We start from the raw sequence: 22,871 nt of genomic DNA on the forward strand, positions 1-22,871 counted from the left end.
AAATCCCTTATTACTTTTCAGCCAGTATGCGAAACTCTAAGATCGAAAACCACGATCTACGAGTTTCATGCCGACGAACTATCAGCGAATCCAAGCGTAAGTGACCACTTAGTAGTACAACACCAAGGCAACTCTAAGCAAGCTCCCTCAAGGTGGAGTAAGCTCCCTCACTATCCTTGATATTTTCTCATAATGTGAAAACACAGCTCCTAGGAGATTTTATCCCCTTAATTTAAGTGAGTAATTTACTCTATAGTTTCATAGCTCTAAGCACGTATGACTGAAATTTTATTCCATCTCTTTGAACTGAATGCTACTGTGGTCAGGCTATCTATTGTTCAGCTATCTCAAACCGGTCATAATAGGATTAGCTACTACAGCAAGGTTTAACACCTCCCCCCTCCCAACTGCTTCCACTGGGAGGTACAAAGGACACAAGAAACAATCCTCTGAATCCTAATTCAATGGAATCATCACTACTAGGAACAAGCAGAAAAACTGTAACTTAGAAATTGTAGCAGTTCAATAGGAAAGCTATAACACACACAACTTTAACTAACATTAAGATGGCGGCAAGGGACGAATTAGAGTTAGAAAAAGTCCTAGATCTACTGCATAATGTTGCCAAAGTATGCGACAATCTAAGAAATGATTTACAAAAAGGACATTTTAACTGCAGTGAGTGAACTAACACAGGTGTTTAATATAATGAAAAATGCAACTAAAGCATCGATAGAACAACAGACTACTACAAACAACCAGGGACAGGCTAATTTAGCTCAGTCTACTCGGCTATACTCGCAAGTTATTAAAAACAACGCCAAAAACAAAGATGAATCCGAAAACAATCCTTGCTATAAATTAATAGTCAAACCGAGAGCTCAACTAAATAGCAAAGAAACCAAAAAATCTTATAAAAGAAAATATAGACCCAAGAAAGATAAAAATCGGAATCACAAAAATGAAAAGTATTAATAACGGAAGAGTGCTAATCGAATCCAAAGAAAAGACCGATATAGACTTGCTACATAACGAAATATCTAAGGAATGCAAAGACCCATTAGTAGCAAATCCCAGTAAGAAACATCTTCCAAGGCTGATAATATATGATATTCCCAGTGAAATTGATACGAACAACGCAATTGACTCAATTCGCGTGCAGAACGAAGAACTCTTTATCGGCGACACAGAAATTTATTATGACAAATAAAAAAACGAACAAAAGAAACCTGATTATAGAATTCGATCCAACGGTGAAGACCAAACTGCTGAAAACCGGTGTTAAAATCCAATGGAGAATTTGCCATTGCGCAGACTATGTAAGCGTTCTGAGATGCTTTAACTGCAATAAATTTCACCATCATACACGACACTGCAGGAGAAAAACCACCTGTCCATTCTGCTCTATAGAACATAAGTTCAGCGAGTGCCCACGAAATAAGTCCGAGATGAATTGCATAAATTGCCAAAATCACAACGAGCATGCCAAAACCAAAAACGACTACAAGCACATGGCATTAAGCAAAGACTGCCCGACATTCAACTACTACAAAAAGCTCAAAATTCAAAACAAAGATTATGGAAAGCAATAATAAAGCTTGTAGAAACAGCACTATCTCCCTAGCATGCCTTTAAATAAATCTTCAACGTTCTATCAAGGCTGTCAATAACTTAACAGAACTCATAAATAGAAAAAATATAAAACTGACATCAGTACAAGAACCCTACAACATCAACAACAAAATATGCGGCTTTCCAAGTAATTTTAAAATATTTTCCAAAGGATCTGAAAGAAAGAGAGCTGCAATACTCGTGGTCAACCCTGAAGTCGAGGCAATATTAATTTCTCAGCACAGCAACGAGGACTCGATACTTATTGAAATTACGTACAGAGGAATTAAAACTTTTTCTGCAAGTATGCACGGCTTAATTAATTCGGAATTAACAGTCCGAATTAATAGATAGTAACGCTCATTCGGTTTTATGGTTTAACGAGAACACAAACAATAGAGGTAAAAATTTGGAAGAGTTCATAGCATCAAACTCCCTTCACACACTAAACGACGACAGTAACACTCCATCATTTGGAAATACCAGAGGAAGCAGATTCATTGAGCTAACACTGGCAAACAACGATATTTTACCCCGGGTTTCTGAATGGAAATGCGAAGAAGAGGAAAGCTGTTCTGATCATCGCATATTAAGTTTTAATATCAGTAACAAAAATATAAACGGAATAAACAACACAAACCACCGCATTAACATCAAGCACTTCACCAATTAAACCAATCTAGAGATATTTGCTAAAGTATTAAAAACCGAGTTTTCATGCCTAATCTCAGAACATCACTTTAATGGGATCAGCAAACAACAGCTCAGCTTAGACAAGAATCTAGCCATCTGGGCTTCAGAACAAGCCGATATAGACTTCCTTGCTTATGTGCTTTCATCAGCAGAAGAACATACAAGAGAGAGCAGAAGACAGAATCATGGAAAAAATTCTGTACTGTTTCAACCGTATCGAATCCTTGGAATTGCATATATAAATTAGCAGCAAGCAAGAATATGTCAACATCTATATTATCAACCATGAAGAAAACAGACGGTACCTACTAAAAACTTAGCAGAAACTGCAGCTATTATGATCAACAAGTTTATTCCTGATGACGATGAAATCCATAAAACCTACAGACAAAGAATGAAAACAAACATAGATACTCCTAACGACGACTTATTTACAACTAAAGAAATCGAGTCAGTATTAAGATGGATCCAAGTAAAACTCCTGGAGAGGACGGAATAACCAGCGATATATTACTAAGAGCGTTTGTCGAATTCCATGAATTCATAACAACAGTTTACAACGAGTGCCTAAAAAGATGGCGATTTCCTTTAAAATGGAAACGTTCTAAAATTATACCCATAATAAAACCAGGAAAAGAAACATCCGACGAAGTTAGCAAATACAGGCCGATCAGTCTCATAAACTTTGCTGGTAAGGTGCTAGAAAAACTTCTGATAAACCGAATAATGCACTTGTCTACTCAATAAACCTATTAAGCAGCAATCAATACGTATTTAGATCTTAATCCAGCACAGTAGACGCAATTATATAGGTAAAAGAGTTCACAGAAGATAGTCTACAGCAAAAAAAAGACGCACTACTGATCTCACTCGACTTACAAGGAGCTTTCGATGCTGCGTGGTGGCCAGCCATAATCAATCAATTAAGATATTTAAAATGTCCAAAAAACTTACTCGATCTTACAAAAAATTATTTTACAGGCAGAAGAGCAACCATGCTATTAAAAACCACAGCTGTAGCGAAAGAAGTCAAACGAGGCTGCACTCAAGGCTCCTGCTGTGGACCAGGCTTCTGGAACATCCAGTACGACTCGCTATTAAGTCTTCCTTTCACTACTGAAACAAAATCATAGCTTTCGCCGATGATGCGATGATAATGATTCGGGGATGCGACGGCTTACATCTAGAAGTAACGGTCAACGAAGAACTCTTTAAAATTGCAGAGTGGGCATGAGAAGAAAGTTACATTCAATAGCAGCAAGTCTAAATTGCTTCATATCTCACGTAAAAAATCAAAATAACATGTTACAGTCTTCCTAAACGGAGAAGTTCTCGAGGTAGCCAGTGAGCTAAAATACCTAGGGGTAATAATAGATGAAAGATTTACCTTCAACAAACACATCTCATATGTTGCTGAAAAAAGCTTACAAATTGTAAACCTTCTGCAAAGTCGGCAAGGATTAAGTGGGGATTAGGCCAAAGAGCGCTGAAACCAATATATACCGCAGCTATACTACCATTAATATCTTATGCTGCACCTGCCTGGAAACATTCACTAAAATCAAAGAAAAATAGACAAAAGCTAAATAGAATTCAACGCCTTATAGCCATACGTATCCAATTAAAGGATATAGGACCATATCTTTCGAGGTGGCTTGCGTTATTGCAGTTTTTACACCGATCAGCCTGAAAATACAAGAATTATCTTTAATATACGAAGTCACTTCCCGAAGATATAACGAAAATTCTAACATTGATCCAAATTGCTACGAACGTCCGCTTCACCACAGTAAGTGGCCTCACCCAGCAAAGAAAACAAATATTAAGGAGAAGGAAAGCTCTGAAACGAATTCCATATACAACACTGATGGAAGCAAAACTGGAGGGAATGTCGGCTGTTCTTCTGTTGCATATAACAGGCAGTCCATTATACAAGAACGCTGCTTTAGACTGCATCTTCTCTGTTCCAACAACCAAGCAGAACAACTTGGTATATATCCAGGAGTTAGAAGTCAACACCTCTCATCAAAAGAGAGCAACAATTTCCAGTAACAGTAGAAGCACTATAGTCGGCATAAAAAACCAGAACAACCATATAGTGTTAATACAAGAAACAGACAAGAAAGCTGGTTTGGAATCTCACTCGATCGGAATGGGAAATAATGTTCTGCTGGGTGAACGCACACATCTGGGGTTTCAGGAAACGGGAGAGCGGATCCGTTGGCTAAAGAAGCGGCTAGAAACAAGTTACCAAAAGTACTCGAAATTTGCTGTAAAAACACTTGCAGAAGAAAGAAGCCTAGACTTGTGGGAAGAAGAATGGAAAACATCAAAAAAACGGATCATCCACAAAAGAATTCTTTCCTAGCATCAGAAGCAGACTCCGGCTGAAAAATCGCGCCATTTCTTCAGGTTTAACCACACTACTAAAGGGGCATGGAAAACTAAGACACTACTTACACAGATTCCATATCCTGGAATCACCATCATGTATTTGTAGTTTAAAAATCAACAGACTGTTGATCACATACTTTACGACTGCCAGCTACTGGACTCCATACGTGATGCCCTAATGCAACTCGTTATTACTTCTAGAGACAAGTGGCCAGTGACAAAACAGAGACTTATCGAAAAGTATTACTCAGAACTAATTAAATTTGCCAATAGGATCAACTGCCAGTCGTTGTAAAGTAACATAAATGACTGATATTGTATGAATTATATAGTGTAAATATATGTATATATAAAAATATAAATATAAATATGGATGTAAAAGTCGGAATATGTACATCTAGATGTAAAAATATAAATGTAAATATGAATATTAATACAAAACTGGAAATATAAATATGAATACTAATACAAAATTGAAATGTAAATATGAATATTGATACAAAATTAGAAATGTAAATGTTAATCAGTACTTAGAAGAAACATATAATATACGCATTGTATGCAATGGAACATGTAGGAATAAATTACCTCCTGGTAAAGTTACTATTGGGAGGAAAACGCACGCACGCGCGCGCGCGCGCGCACACACACACACACACACACACACACACACACACACACACACACACACACACACACACACACACACACACACACAAACTGAGAAATTATTTATTAATAATTGAAGATAAAAATCTTCCTTTCTCTTCTTAATGCTTCAACCCCCCCTACAAACCCTACCCTCCCCATTCCTGTCTTGTTAGTAAAGGCCATTCGTGTAGCCCAAAGTTTTCAGCAATAGATTTTAAATTCTGTAGAAAAGTTTTTCCATGCTTCCACCGTGCAGCGTAGTTATGTATATGGATATTTGGAAAACACACATGAAAAAAAAATTAACTTTCATAAAATATCAAGAAACTTTGCTGTTAAGCCGTCACAGGAATAAATAAAAAAACAAGATTGATGAACTTCTGATGGCTGTTTATTCGGAATCTGCTGAAGCTCACATGGAGCAAGTACATCGTGATAAATTATCACAATAATTTAATAATTCACGTAAGAAAAAGATAAATTCCTCGAAACAACAAAACCTCAGCAGAAATGATTAGATTTCAGCAATAAAGAGGGAGCAGTGACGAATTAATGAGAGATAAATAAAACAAAGCGAAAGTGATTGATAAATTACACAAATGGTTACTTGATATAATATTAAAGATATATTTCAAGAAGATCTAGAAGTGATTAATTACAAAGCAAGTCTTCTGTGATGTGTATGTGTACAACTGAGTCAGCATACTTTCTTTAAATATTAATCAGGAGCTACCGGATGTAATTAATTAAAGTGAGTCTTACCTGATTAAAGTTTTTTTTTTGGTCCGTTAATATTACCAGAGAAGCCCATATACCATATAAGCCTCAAGAAACTCCAACCAATTTATTCAACAACAGAAAACTTCCGGCCATATGCAACTTTCTATCAGGAATATTTTTAGAAGTCTTAGTTGCCTTTAAGGATCTAGGTTATTCTTCCATTTTGTGATATTTGAACTTTCTCATTCTGTTGTTTTACCAGCTCTTGTGGAGTAATTATTTAACCTTTAGCACATAATCTAAACATTTCATAAAACTACAGTGAATTATATACATGTAATTCGCTTTTTAGATAAGATAAACATCTTTGGAGAGTTTGAGATCGCAATTCGCACTTTGGACTTCTCGGCATAATAACGGACTATTGCAAATTAAAGAAATTTTACTGCTTGTAGTTATCTGTTATTCACCGCGCGGTTAGCCTAGTGGCTTTGCGCTTCGCAACCATATGCTTGGGGAAGGAGTGTCCCAGGTTCGATTTCCATTGTAGACATGAGGAATTTGAGGAGCTTCCTCAGGCGTAGCCAAGTTAGCCGGTCTTGGGCGCGGTCAGTAGGGTTTTTCCGCCAGTTTATCTGGCGTTTTTCATCCCGCAAACAGGCAAACCGGCCCGTGAACATACGCCTCTACAGTCCAAAATATATCCCCCCAGCGGCAGACCAGGCGACGGGTCGGTTGGGAGTAGTACTAACAAGAAGTCGCATCTAAAGTAACACGCGGACCCTGCATGGGAAGCGGAATAACTCGTAGAAGAAGAAGAGAAGTTTTCTGTTAATCCACCCAAGTAGTATGGGAGCCACTCTGAACAAGATCAAGATCAAAATAAGATAAGGAATCATGACGTGTTAGTTGTTCCAATGATGATCTCATTGTGTCTGTGACGTCATGAGTTTGGGATGTCTGGAATTTTTCTGGGGATCATCTGTGTGTGTGACATCACGTTGTTTGTTTTGTTCGCGTATGGAATTGTGGGTGATGGTTGGAGATAAGGATTCGTGTCGTGATTGGTGGGGCACTTTGAACAAGATCAAGATAAGATAAGGAATCGTGTTGGGATGTGTGTTGTTATCAGATGAAGATAAGTGCCATAATTTGTTAGTTGTAAATAAGTGACGTTATTGTTATGAATGGAAAACGAAAATATATAAGTGGATAAGGATTCGTGTCGTGATTGGTGGGACACAATGAACAAAATAGGGTTTGAGTGAATGGCAAAAGTGATGTCCGTGTCCTGTATGTGTGAGATGAAGTTAAGTGATGTAATTTGTTAGTTGTAAATAAGTAATGTTATTGTTTTGAATGGAAAAGAAAATATATTAGTGGATAAGAATTCGTGTCGTGATTGGTGGGACACTCTGAACAAAATAGGGTTTGGGTGTATGGGGGAAGCGACGTGAGTGTCATGGATGTGTGTTGTTATCAGATGAAGATAAGTGACTTAATTTGTTAGTTGTAAATAAGTGACCTTATTGTTTTGAATGGAAAAGGAAGATATATTAGTGTATAAGGATTCCTGCCATGATTGGTGGAACACTTTAAACCAAACAGGGGTATGGTGAATGGGGGAAGCGACGTCAGTGTCATGGATGTGTGTGTTCTTATGAGTTGAAGATAACTAAATGGTTTGCATGTGGCCTTGTGGGTGATGGTAGAGATAAGATAGAGTATGGAATGTTTGGAATTTCGCTCATGGGCCCCTTCTGTCATGGACATTACATGGCGTGTTTGGTTCGTGTAAGCCTTGTGGGTGTGTTTTGAGATTAGGAATCGTGACGTTATGTGTTGGGAAATTTCTGGGTAACATATGTCTCTGTGACATCACGTGATGTTTTGTTTTGCCTATGGAATTGTGGGCAATGTTTTTGAGGTAAGATATCTTGGAAATTTCCCAGGGTGACACACACACACACACACACACACACACACACACACACACACACACACACACACACACACACACACACACACACACACACACACACACACACACACACACAATTAATTATATGCTGGTCTCCCCTCACACACACACACTTTTTTTCATAACCCTACCCCTGTTTGGCTTAAAGTATCCTACCAATTATGGCACGAATCCTTATCCATTAATATATCTTCCTTTTCCATTCAAAATAATAACGTCACTTATTTACAACTAACAAATTGCGTCACTTATCTTTATCTGATAACAACATACATCCACAACACTGACATTGCTTCCCCATAAACCCCACCCAAATTTTGTTCATAGTGTCCCACCAATCACGCCACGAATCCTTATCCACTAATATATCTTCCTTTTCCATTCAAAACAATAATGTCACTTATTTACAACTAACAAATTACATCACTTATTTATAACTAGCAAATTATATCACTTATCTTCATCTGATAACAACACACATCCACGACATGATTCCTTATCTTATCTTGATCTTGTTCAAAGTGCCCCACCAATCACGACACGAATCGTTATCTCCAACCATTACCCACAATTCCATACGCAAACAAAACAAACAACTTGATGTCACACACAAATGGTCCCCAGAAAAATTCCAAACAGTCCAAACTCATGATGTCATAATCGAAACAACCAATCACATCACGATTCCTTATCTATCTTAATCTTGATCTAGATCAGAGTAGCTCCCATACTACTCACCCATGAAAAGTTGTAAACCTTTAAAACAGTAGTTTACCGAGAGGGTTAAGGATTAAAATCTGGAACTTTTCTCTAGAGACAATAGATAGAATTTTTCAAGCAACTATCTCCAGAAAACTGGGTGGTAGTCTTACACAGTGCAATTAATCTTGCATATTCAAAGTAATATATATTTGCAGTTTCAAGTGTAAAGGAATTACTATCAACAAGATCAGTGCAAGTAGTACGGGAGGCGGTTTGAACCAGATCAAGATCAAGATAAGATAAGGAATGTGACGTCATTGGTTGATAAGAAGATGACATCATTGTGGGCGTAACGTCATGAGATCGGAATGTTTGGAATTTCCCTGGGGGCATATGTGTCAGTGACGTGAGTTGTTGTGTTTTAGTTCGCGTAATGGGTGATGGTAGAGATAAGGATTCGTGTTGTGATTGGTGAGACACTTTGAACCAGATCAAAATCAAGATAAGCTAAGGGATCATTACGTGAATGTTTGCTGTTATCAGATGAAGATAAGTGATGTCATTTGTCAGTTGTAAATAAGTGACATTGTTGTTTTGAATGGAAAAGGATATATATTAGTGTATAAGGAATCGTGTCATGATTGGTGGGACACTTCTGACCAGATCAAGATCAAGATAAGATAAGGATTCGTGACGTGGATGTTTGCTATTATAGATTTTGGAATGTTTGGAATTTCGATGGGGCCCTCGTCTGTCAGGGACATCACGTGGTGTTTTTGGTTCACTTATTGCATTGTAGGTGATATTTAGAGATAAGAATCGTGACGTTATGTGTTTGGAAATTTCTGGGGAACATATGTCTCTCTCTCTGATATCGCATGGTGCTTTGCTTTGGCTATGGAATTGTGGGTGATGTTTTTGAGATAAGATATCTTGGAATTTTCCCAGGGTGACACATATCCATCATTGTCATCATGTTTAGTTGTATATAGATGGGTGTACTAATTTTCCAATACATTTTGGGCTATTTCTTTCCTGTTAAAGAGAGGGAATTATTAGAGAAATTCGTGTTGGCGGCAGTGTTTCGAGCTTTTCTGAATAATTTAATTATATACTGTTGTCACTTAAACACACACTTTTTTTCCCACAGCTCATCTGTATTTTCTTCTATATTCATATTCTAATTCAAGTTCATATTTTATTCATAATTCATCCGAATATTTTGATTTCTCTAAAATTAAGATCTTAAAGCTCAATAAATAAATAAACAAATAAACAAATCGTGTGTGAATTCACTGCGATTTCGTTGAAAATTAGTAAAGATGGCTTTACTAATTTTCCAATACATTTTGGGGTATTTCTTTCCTGTTAAAGGGTGGTAATTCTTAGAGAAAGTCGTGATGGCGGCAGTGTATCGAGCTTTTCTGAATAATTAATTATATACTGTTGTCACTTAAACACACACTTTTTTCCATAGCTCATCCGTATTTTCTTCTATATTCATATTCTAATTCAAGTTCATTTTTTTTCATAATTCATCCGAATATTTTGATTTGTCTAAAATTAAGATTTTAAAGTTCAATAAATAAATAAATAAACAAATCTTGTGTAAATTCACAGTGATTTGAAAAGTGATCTTACTTAAACATACATAACACATAAACGACACTATTTGTTATTTTAAGTTTACACGGTGACAGTATTTCGAGCTTTTCTGAATAATTTAATTATATGCTGGTGTCTCTACGGCATTTTAAAATAAATAAATTAAAATAAACCGACAGTTAAATGGATTACAAAACCTTTTGCATGTATTCTAGAAATTCTAATGATAATTTACAATTACAGCTTTCCAGAATGGCTCTTCTAAATACGAATATTCCAAAAAATATTCCAAAATAGTTGAATTTTATATCCACACAACAACACAAAGACAAAAACCACAAAGAACGAAATTTCTGTAAATACTGTAACCTGAAATAGTTGAGTACGTCTTCCTTTAGATTTCAGTCCATAATGCTATGTTATAGACATGAGCAATATCCTCATCCCCCCAGCGAGTGGTGATTCTACAAATCGCAGTTTTCTTCAAAGGGGTCTTTCATGAAGTTGACATGAGTCACATCCGTAAATGGCAGTATTGTTCAAAAGGTATCATTTTCCCAAGTTTGGATGTTTCTCAAATACTTACATATTACTAAGTGATTAGCATTCACATGATTGTGATGTCACATATCCTAAAATTATTCATTCTTCATTCCCATGGGAAATTATTGCTGTAGTAAATTAATGCTTACATTTATTTTTTAAAACCAATATTGACTATTAATTTTACCTGCAATTCCTTTTGCTCTTAACCTATTTCTTTAACTGAAATTTATTTATTTTATTTATTTTTTTCTTTAGTGTTAGTAATGTTAAGTAACGGATATGCAACAAACAAGGTTTTGAACTCGCCGTTGCGTTTTCTTTTAGAAATTTCTTTTGCCAGCACAAGAAATAAATAGTTATTTCTTATTATTTCAAATGAAAATTAGCTCTGTAATATATACTTTGTTAATTTCTATGTTACCTTTTATTTTACTGTAATATTATTAAACGGTTCTGTAAAATAGCCAAATTTTTACAGTATTATAACTTTTCAAGTGAAAGAAAAAAATAAAAACACGCGTTTTTTTATTTTTTTCTTCCAAACGTTATCATAAAAAAAGCGTTTTTTATTTATTTTTCCTAAAAAGCTATCAGTATCAGTTGGAGGTGACATCATTAAAAGATGTCTTCAAATGATTAGCTCGCTCACTCATCTGTATGATGTCTCAAAGTAAGATTATATAAAACTCGCTGTTGCGTTTTTTATTAGTTGTGAAGAAGCTGAGAGATTTTCACCAAAAATGTACGACATTGATAATCATTTACTATTTTTGGAAATTGAATTACCATCTATTCGTATCATGGGGAAAATTATTGCTAATCATTTAAATTCATCAATGGTAAAATTAGACTTTCAAGATTTTATCCAATTCGATAAAGATTCTTTATTTTGGGACATTTATGAACATTTTACAAAAATTGTTTGTATATTTGCTGACAAACGAATACACAGAATGTTTAGGGAAGCATGGTGACATTTCCAGACTGACACAATATAATGTATAGAAGTGCGGTTACCATGGTATCTGATTTAAAAACTCTTTTGCACGACCAGCTATTTTGATGTAATGTAACCAAGAAACAGTGAGTAACAAAAATTTTATTCATTGAACTCTTTGGAAAATGTTAAGAGTCTAAACTAAATATTGTGAAATATTTTTAGGTAATTACATGTTTCAAATTTTTCTCAGTGAATATAATTGTAAATAATATTTCAGCAAAATAAAATACGCATTTGTAAACTTAAATGAACGATGTGTGCTTTTGTTGTTGTGTTTTTCCACAGTGAATTTTTTACTGAGTTATTCTGATTAGAACTTGATATTTAAATCCACATCTTTATATCTTAATGCAATTCTGTTTAATTATTTTAAAAATATCACAACTGTGAAATTAATGCCAGGAATGGGGAAAAAAGTGTTGAAAACTGATATCCATGTATTGATTATTTTAGAAATTGTCTAATGCTACCTATTGACATTGTTTGAGTTATCTGAAAACAATTTGTTCACATAATCGAAAATCCAAACTGTTAGAATTTGGTTGTTTTATAGAGAGAGAGAGAGAGAGAGAGAGAGAGAGAGAGAGAGAGAGAGAGAGAGAGAGAGAGCAGATTATTAACCCAAAACGTGACTTTAACTCTTAACGTTTGGTACAGAAAAAATGTTTGTACTCTCCAGATAACACATATACAAATTTTACCTTTCCTCACACAAAGTAAGATAAAAACACACCAACAGTATATCCAGCCGCATGTGAAAACATGTCATTGAGTCATCTGCACAAAAGGTTCATTTTTGAAGGAACAGTCAAGGTAGGGCATGGTAAGTGTAAACAGTACTATAAGAAAATACCATAGAGTCGAGTGACTTTGTACTTAAGGTTCATCCACTGCAGCTGCTGTTTTGTGTTGTGGTGTTTTGTGTTTGGTAATGTAAAAATAATGGGTGAGCCACAAATTCTTTGAAAGTTTCTTTGTGAAAAGTTTTAATTGTTTAGGATTTTGTAACAGAAAGTTAACATAAAATATATGATCAGAGCTAATAATCAGTGAAATAATAATAATAATAATAATAATAATAATAATAATAATAATAATAATAATAATAATAATAATAATAATAATAATAATAATAAATAACTATTTATTTGTGGTGCCATATGAAGTAATCTAAGAAGAAGAATGAAGGAAAACGATTATGAAAAATTGACAGTGGGTGAAAAATACGAATTTTCAGTTATTATCATTGGGATATTGACAGAAGAAAGTTAAAATATTTTAGACACATAGAAAGGATGGAAGGAGGACTTCTCAAAACAGTAATAGAATGTAAAGTTCCTAGAAAAAGAGGCAGGGGTAGACCAATGAGATGAATGGATGGCATGGGTGGAGTGACTGATCTTCAGAGAGTTGAGGCTGCCAGAAAAGCAAACAACAGGACTACATGGCAAGGCCTGGTGTGGAACATCACTGAGCATCGGAGTGACCATACGGCATCTGTTGATGCCCAGTGAACATAGATAGATAGATAGATAGATAGATTGGGACAATTGATTGCCAATTTCTTTTAAATAAGAGTTCAAATTTATTTCCTAAAGAAATTTGTATTTCTGATGGAATTATTGTAAGATATGCATTGACAAAATCACCTTGTAGTTGGAAAGAATTACCTGAAAGAGTTAAAAATACAGAATTCTTGGTTAATAAAATATATTCCATCATCCAATTTCTTAGTTTGTCCAGAGATAGGATGATGGAATCAACATGCAAATATCAAATATTACTCACCAGAGGAAGAGAAAAATCAAAAACATTAACAAGGTTAGTAGGGTAGCCTGTTCTTGATTTAAATGAAATTGGATACCCAAAACGTGAAACATAACGAGTACTTTTAAATGCTTTTGGAAACATAACAAAAGATTCTGTGCTTTTAATAAATCTCAGAATATATGTATTGGTTTCAAAAAATTAAATATGCAACCCCTAATTTTACTACAGTAATTAATTCCCAACGATCCCCAAATGAAAAATTAACTTTCAGATGACAGTCACATTGTCAAAAACCACATGATGGCAATTCCACAAGCATGGGAAAGAACCTTTGATGTATTTTTCAATTTAATTATTTTCTGTATGTTAGATTCAGTAAATACAATTTGTAAATAATATTTCATTCAAATAAAATGTGTAAATTTAAATGAACAAATTGGGTGTCATTGATGTGTTATACAAATTTAAGTAAGACCATAACGTTTTTTTTTTCATTGTAAAATTTCATGTCACAAAGTAACCAGGGACTTTTTTTTGGACTCAGTGAATTAAAAGTCTTATTTGTTCCTGCAAGCCCTCAAATATTTCATGAAACTGTCAACTCTTGGAACCAAAAGAAATAATCAGGTATTAAATTAATAGCCAGAATTTTAGTGGAGAAGATTTCACCTGAAAAGTTATAATACTGTAAGAATTTTTGCTATTTTACACAGCCATTTGTTAATAATATTACAGTCAAATAAAAGGTAACATATAAATTAACAGAGTATATATTACAGAGCTAATATTCATTTGAAATAATAAGAAATAACTATTTATTTGTTGCGCTGGCAAAAGAAATTTCTGAAAGAAAATGCAACGGCGAGTTCAAAAGCTTGTTTGTTGCATATCCATTACTTAAAATTACTAATGCTAAAGAAAATAAATAAATAAAATAAATAATTTTCAGTTAAAGAAATAGGTTAAGAGCAAAAGGAATCGCAGGTAAAATTAATAGTCAATATTGGTTTTAAAAAATAAATGTAAGCATTAATTTACTACAGCAATAATTTCCCACGGGAACGAAGAATGAATAATTTTAGGATATGTGTCATGACAATCATGCGAATGCTAATTACTTAGTAATATGTAAGTATTTGAGAAACATCCAAACTTGGGAAAATGATACCTTTTGAACAATACTGCAATTTACGGATGTGACTCATGTCATCTTCATGAAAGACCCCTTTGAAGAAAACCGCAATTTGTAGAATCACCACTCGCTGGAGGGGGGGGATATTGCTCATGTCTATAACATAGCATTATGGACTGAAATCTAAAGGAAGACGTACTCAACTATTTCAGGTTACAGTATTTACAGAAATTTCGTTCTTTGTGGTTTTTGTCTTTGTGTTGTTGTGTGGATATAAAATTCAACTATTTTGGAATATTCGTCTTTAGAAGAGCCATTCTGGAAAACTGTAAGTAATTGTAAATTATCATTAGAATTTCTAGAATACATAGAAAAGGTTTTGTAATCCATTTAACTGTCGGTTTATTTTAATTTATTTATTTTAAAATGCCGTAGAGACACCAGCATATAATTAAATTATTCAGAAAAGCTCGAAATACTGTCACTGTGTAAACTTAACATAAATGTATGTTTAAGTAAGATCACTTTTCAAATCACTGTGAATTTACACAAGATTTGTTTAATTATTTATTTATTGAACTTTAAGATCTTAATTTTAGACAAATCAAAATATTCGGATGAATTATGAAAAAAATATGAACTTGAATTAGAATATGAATATAGGAATAGAATATGGATGAGCTATGGAAAAAAAAGTATGTGTTTAAGTGACAACAGTATATACAGTAATTAAATTATTCAGAAAAGCTCGAAACATTGCCGCCATCACGAATTTCTCTAAGAAATCCACCCTTTAACGCTTTCATTGCCACGCTGAAAATTGGAATTTCGTGTGGTGGCCAATTTTTTTTTATTTAGTTAACGACGTCCACGCAATAATGCGTAATCGGCCGTTTGGTGAGAACTCGCATCGCGCGATATCGTGTGATTGGCAATGAACGTGTTAACAGGAAAGAAATACACCAAAATGTATTGGAAAATTAGTACACCATCTATAGACAACCAAACATGCGGACAATGACGGATGTGTGTCACCCTGGGAAAATTCCAAGATATCTTATCTCAAAAACATCGCCCACAATTCCATAGCCAAAGCAAAGCACCATGTGATATCAGAGAGAGACATATGTTCCCCAGAAATTTCCAAACACATAACGTCACGATTCTTATCTCTAAATATCACCCACAATGCCCTAAGCAAACCAAAACACCACGTGATGTCCCTGACAGACGAGGACCCCAGCGAAATTCCAAACATTCCAAAATGTATAATAGCAAACAACCACGTCACGATTCCTTATCTTATCTTGATCTGGTTCAAAGTGTCCCACCAATGACAACACGAATCCTTATCTGTACTATCACCCATAATTCCATACGCGAACCAAAACACAACTCACGTCACTGTCACATATGCCCCAGGGAAATTCCAAACATTCCGATATCATGACGTCACGCCCACAAAGACGTCTCTTCTTATCAACGAATGACGTCACGATTCCTTATCTTATCTTGATCTTGATCTGGTTCAAACCGCCTCCCCTACTACTAGTGTATACTGGTATGAAAAAATAAAATTTATTTAATTTTTTTATCAGTTTTAAATGTTTTTAAAGGTTCATATGAATATACGATAAAATTTTAATACAATATACAAATATTAATATTTTCGATATGTTAAAATCTACGTAAAGTAATAAAATAAAATGCTCAAAAATTCAATATTTATTTTATGGCCATGGATTTGTTTCTGAACAAGCAGAAACTAATCTTTACGAATCGAAAGAATGTTAAAAAGCAGCATAATACGTTGGTGTGCTGTCTCATGTTATGCAATGCTAGTAGAGAACAAGGTCGTCCAGATCAAGGAGAAACAGCAAGTAATCTCCACTTTAACAAAATTTAAATTTTAAAAACTATGACATTTCTCCATAGAAAATTAGTATGTGTCCGCGCGGTTAGCCTAGTGGCTACGCGCTTTGCTACCATATGTCTGGGAAAGGAGTGTTCAGGCTTCGATTCCCGTCGCTCACGTCAGTAGCTTAAGGATCTTTCTCAGACACAGTCAAGTTAGCTGGTCGTGGCGTGGACAGCAGAGTTTTTCTCACCAGTTTATCTGGGGTTTTTCCTCCTACAAGCAGGCAAACCGAACCCGTGAACACATGCAGCTACAGCCTTAGAATATACCGGGAGGTATAGGGCTAGTCACCTTATCCTCGGTACGGAATGACTTTGAAGGGCTTAAGATAGCTCTGTGTTATCTTAAGCCCTTCGTGTATTCTTCGACTTCATCTGTCGAAGCCTGAATAAATTCAGGTGTGTACGTAGAAAGCGTCAATCTCTGACTGTGTTGTTGTTCTCCACAGTTCATATCGAACTGTAAAGAACAACACAAAAATTATAGAAATTATTCAATCAAAGAAAAAAAGTTAACTGGATGGAAATTAATCAGGTTTGTTATTTCTGATACGCGTTCTTTTGGAACTTTTGTTTAAATATAAAGTTAGGTCTTGCAGATTATTGCTATCTGTGGTTATGCGAATGCTTAGGTAGAAACAATTAAATAATATTTAATTGCTTCTACTAATAAATAATAATATTTTAATAAATAATTAAAAATATGTCTATAACATTAAAAAAATGTCTATAACATATTTGCAGATGATGCATAATCCTTATAAAAAAATCTACGCGTATTAAATAAAGCTGAGCACATCCTAATGCCAAAGAGTGGACAAAATATTCATTTTAAATAACAAAGCATCTAATATAGTAGATCATAATTATCACATTTGTAACAGATAAATTAAAATTTAGCAGTTATTAATTAGTTCTGTTTTATTTGTTGTTTTATTTTATTATTATTATTCAAATGATTTAGGTCTAAAGGGTGTTTATTGCAAACTGTGGGTGCCAAATCAGGAGGAGGAAATCACTACCATCAAGAACGACAGCAAGTCCTTAGTGTGGAATGAAACTTTCATATTGTAATTTTATTCATTATTTAATATATTTAAATTTAAATATAAAGTTATGTCATATTTAACATAAATTATATAAATGTTCCAGAACAATATAGCCTTAACACGTTCAGCTGTGCGATAAAAATATCCTCAGTAATGTGTCCTTCCTCTCATGTTGTGACAAATCCGGAACTAAAACTAAGCGAGTCCTATTAAGCTTTAAAGCCATGCCCAATGGATGAAAGTATGATAGTTAGCAAAGGCACGAGAATGTCGATTGTTTGTTTGTCTGTCTTAGAAAGAATTGTAAATCTAGAGCGTTGAATTTTTCCAATTACAATACTGATTTTCATTAATTTTCTCTTCATCGTCTTTGTTAACATGCTGAGAATGTTTCATACCTCAGGAGCTCAAAACACAGCCTTTAAGTTGATATTTGATCTATATTATTTAAATTATCTTCTAATTTATCATTGAAATACCATCGATCAAAATTCTCATCCATTAAGGCGCAGGAAGAACGAAATATGTCTTTCTGTTTGACAAAATATCAGAATGCTTTTTCAAACAAACAGTTGCTACATAATAATTATACTCGTATACAGATGCTACACATTGAAACATTGTGAATAAACATACAGAGAACTTACTGCTGGCTGATTTGAATGGCTGTTTGTCGAGGCTGGTGAGGTAATGACTGGCCATGATAAAGTTGAAATTTCCTGGAATAGCATAATCAGATTTGCACGCAAATGATTCAGTACATGAGATCACCGTCTATCAATATCCGTTTCGTGGAACACAGTTGCTTAGAAAGTTCACCGCAAATATTAAGCAAACGTTTTGAAAAATTGTCCAAAAAAAATAAATAAATAAAAAAAACTTTCAAAAACAACGTTTTTTTTTCTTCTTTCATATAAAGATTTCACAGCATGGATCTTCATGGAAGAGTGCAGTTCAACAAACATTTATTAATAACAATGATGTATCCATCGTCGATTGGCCTGGACCATGTAGCAATGGAAATTGGTCCTTTGGATTGGGTGATCGTAATTACACTCTTTTACAGTCTGATGGAAGAAAACTGAAGGCTTTTTATCTTGAGTGATTGTCTTTTCCCGACGATGTGGATTGGCGGTAGCAGCATAATAATATGGAATTTCTTTTCGTGGTAGGGATTAGGTCTACTAATAGAGGTACCTGGACTCATGACCGATGAGTACGACAACAACAACAACAACGTTGTTGTTGTTGTCGTCGTACTCATCTTGCTGGGTGAAGCATAAAATGTGTTTTGTTTTCCCCTTTGTCTGTGTCGAGAAGCTTGATGGGGGGGGGGGGGTTGTGAGCCTTATGTGAACTATGGAGTTAGCTCTGTTCTGCTGAGAGCAGGATTGCCTTGGGTCTTTTATGTTTGTGATGGTCATGTTCACTATAACTGGAAGCTTGTCTGATTAATGGGTTGGGATGAGAGTGTGCCTTGCTGAAGAACTTTTCCACATGGTCATGAAGGAGAGAATGGATGTCTGGGGTTCTGGTTTCTCTGCGGATCTGCGTATTTCTAACGAACCATGGGGCGTCCAAGATCATCCTGCAGGCATTTTTTTGTATCCTCTGCAGTCTCAGGGTGTTAGATTTGGATGTGTGACTCCATGCTGGGGATGCATATGTGATTACTGATCGTATTAACATCTGATATAGTAGCAGCTTGTTGTGCGTATCCAATTTGCTGTTGCGGTTGATCAGGGATAGAGTTGGGCTATGGATCTGGATGTCTTTGTGCCTATGAGCTTGATGTGGCTGTTGAAATTTAGCTTTTTGTCTAGCTGTACTCCAAGGTATTTGGTTTCTGTTTGCCATGGTATCTATTTTCCGAGGAGTTGAATGCCATCTTGGATGAAGGCTGCATCTGGTGAATAGTATAGCTGAGCTTTTGATGGGGTTTACTTGTATCCTGCAGTCCGAGAACCATTTATCTAGTTTTGTAATGGTGTCCTGGAGACGACTGATCGGCAGGTGTGGGCGGAGAGATCTTCTCATTATAGCTGTGTCATCAGCATATAGGACTGCGATGGTAGTCCTCAGGTTCTGTGGAATACAGCTACGTAGATTGTGAAAAGTAAAGGAGCCAATAGAGATCCCTGTGGTACTCCTGCCAAGATTTGGCGCCTAGTTGAGATGGTGCCATTTATTTTCATCTGCATGGATCTGTCAGTAAGGTATGATTTTATTAGATGGGTAAGGTTTTTTGGAATGTTGGCCTGAATGAGTTTGTAGAGTAATCCGTGATGCCATACCTTGTCAAAGGCCTTGGCAATATCCAGAAAGACTGCAGCTGTGTGAAGGTTCCAGTTGTATCCTTGAGTGATATGCTCCACTAGTCGGTGTTGCACTGTGCTGTGTACACAGCAGAAGCCAAACTGTTCGTTTGGAATTATTCCTAATTGATCTGATTTTTCTTGTAGTCTTGAAAGGATGATTTTTTCAGCAATCTTTCCTAGGTTGGAAAGCACTTATTGGATGGTAGCTTTGGGGGAGTTGTGGATTGTTTCCTGGCTTTTTTATTGGTATGATGTCGGCTGTTTTCCATGCAGTGGAAAAGTGTTGTATCCTCAGTATTGCATTGGTTATGTTAACCAGGTGCACAATAGCCTTTCGAGGAAGTAGTTTGATGATTCTGTTTGTAATTCCTGGAGCTTTTTTGTTGTTTAGATGTTTTATGATGTTGATTATTTCCATTGGAGTAGTGGGATGATGCTGTCTGGTTTGTCTGAGTTCTGTCTTAAGATACGCTTGACCTGCTGGTGGACTTTATATATGTGGGTGATGTTTATGTTGTCATATGATGGGCTGCATCGTTTTTCTAGATTTTCTGCTATTGCTTCTGCTTTTCTCTTTATCAGTGTGCGCCATTCCATGTGCAGTTTGCATGGGGGGGGGGGTAGAGCGTTGTGTTTGGTGCGCAGGATCTTCAGAAATTTCCATATTGTGTGATCTTCTGGGTTGAGTGATGACAGTTTATTGTCCCAATCCTGATTCCTGTGGTTTGAAGTGCTTTTCTGACTTTGTTGTTCAAGCTGTTTAATGTTTTCTTGTCCTGTGGGGCTCTTGAATTGTGGTATCTTTTCCTGGCTTTGTTCTTTTGTTCCGATGAGGTCCATGTTGTTTTCTGGGAGCCGTTTGGTTGGGTGATTGGTTGTGGTTTTGGTGACTGCTTGTAGTGCTTTTTTGATTTGGTTTGTTAGATTGCTTACTGCTTCATCTATTTCTTCTTTTTTGTGGATGATGGGTACAGGGCCAATGTATTCTGGTAGGATTTTGGCTAGTCTATCCCATGACATGAAGGTGTGCTGGGGGGCCAGTTGGTCTTGCATGCCAAATTTGATCAGGATTGGGTTGTGGTCAGATGATAGTTCATTGATCGTCTCTAATTGGTATTGATAACTGATGTTTTTAAGGATAGCTATGTCAAGTACATCTGATCTGCCATGAGGGCTGTCATGAGTGTGCTCAGTAGGTCCTGCTACCACAACTGAGTTAAGTGCTGAGTAGTTGTGTAGTATGTGACCACTTCTGTTGTTGGTGGTGCTAAACCATGCTGTGTGTTTGGCATTCAAGTCTCCTGCTATGATAATGGGGTCTGTGGTGCCAAGGACGGCATCCAAGTCTGCTGTCAGTAAAGGGTTGCTTGGTGAGTTGTAGGCAGCATATATCTTGAGGCTTCCAGCATGGTTTGTGTGGACTTGTATTCCTGTAGTATCCAGGTTGGTAGTCTGTGGGTTGGATATGACATTGTGGTGGAGGTACGGTTTGATGTAGATGGCAGTGCCTCCCCCTCTGGTGCTGAGTCTATCCATTCGGTACGTTGTGTATCCTCTCACTTTTGGGTTGTTGGCAGGTCTTAGGTGGGTCTCGTTGATGAGCATTATGTCCGGGTTGTGTCTTTTTGCGAATTCCTGTAGTTCTAGTGTCTTGTTGGTGAGGCCGTTGGCATTCCTGGCTGCAATTAGAAGCGAGTTGGGTTTTACTTTTGTTTTATTCATTGTTGAGTGCTGTCAGTATGGAATGGGTTCCTTGCAGGAATCTCTTTGTGGAGGATGGAGTTGGGTTTGTTCTGCTGAATTCCTGCAGCATAGTGGCTAGCAAGGCAGTCAGTATTGCTGTGATATTGGAGCCTATTTGATTGCTCTGCATTGTGTCCTTTGGGTGGGCTACTTCTGCATAGGTCTTGGTGGGAGGTTGAGCCCTTTCCTGACTTTTGTGGATATGGTTTTGCTGGTTTGATGACTATGCAGCTGAGATGTTTTGAGTGGTCCAGAATGGGGGAGGTTGGACCGGTCTTGTATTTCCGTGATTTCTGTGGTGGTGGTTGCATCCTTTGTAGTTTGCTGGGTGGGGACCTCCACGGTTTTCACATTTGGCTGGTGTGGATCTTGGTTTTGAGCATGTAATGGTTTGATGTTTCTCACCACATTTCAGGCATCTGAACTCAGCTTTACATAGTCTTTGGGCATGGCCAAACTTTTGGCAACGATGGCATTGCCCTGCTGATGCCCTATGCATCCGGCTGACTTTGATTGGTGTTAGGCCTTGCTGGGTGAGGTCTGCCGCGATCTCCTCGGAGGTAATGCCTTCAGTGACACCTCGCAGTACAACCTTGAGATTTCTTTCGCTGCTTAGTGCAAAAGTGTGGTACTGTAGTTTGTTGTTATCCATCATTTTTGTTATCCCTCTGTAGTCTGTGACTGTTGTTGGTTGAATTTTTACTCCTTCGTTGGTGTTTCTGGCCCAGGAGTAGTCAATGTTGTGTTCTCTCAGGTTTCTTGCAACTGTGGTCAATTTTTCTTTTTCACGGAGAATTACCGGGGGGGACCTTTTCCTTTTTTTTTTCCGGCACTGTTTGTGAGGGTGTTTCGTTTACCTCGATTCTTCGTCTTTTATTTGTGTGTTCTTCTGTGAAGTCTGTCTGACTGTGGTCCTCAGGTAGGGAGATGGACGTGTTGTTGATCTCTTCAACTTCGTCCTCGATATCTTCGGGTTCATCTGGTTGAGTGTACAGGTTTAGGAAACCTGGCCATTCCGTATCGAATTTTTTAAATAATA

The 22,871-nt window shown here is 36.2% G+C and overlaps 1 protein-coding gene across 1 annotated transcript in view; it reads left to right on the forward strand.

Annotated features, from left to right (window-relative positions):
* LOC150108654 (BAI1-associated protein 3-like) overlaps positions 1-22,871 on the forward strand; it is a 175,549-nt gene that overhangs the window by 15,260 nt on the left and 137,418 nt on the right. The window contains exon 3 of the mRNA XM_090390496.1: positions 17,687-17,792. Coding sequence (XP_090246622.1) covers positions 17,687-17,792 — 106 coding nt within the window. The remainder of the gene's footprint in view (positions 1-17,686; positions 17,793-22,871) is intronic.

This window comes from Typopeltis vanoorti, chromosome 3 (assembly GCF_054136105.1).
Source record: "Typopeltis vanoorti isolate ZY-2024b chromosome 3, IOZ_Tvanoo_1.0, whole genome shotgun sequence".
Lineage (NCBI taxonomy): Eukaryota > Metazoa > Arthropoda > Arachnida > Uropygi > Thelyphonidae > Typopeltis > Typopeltis vanoorti.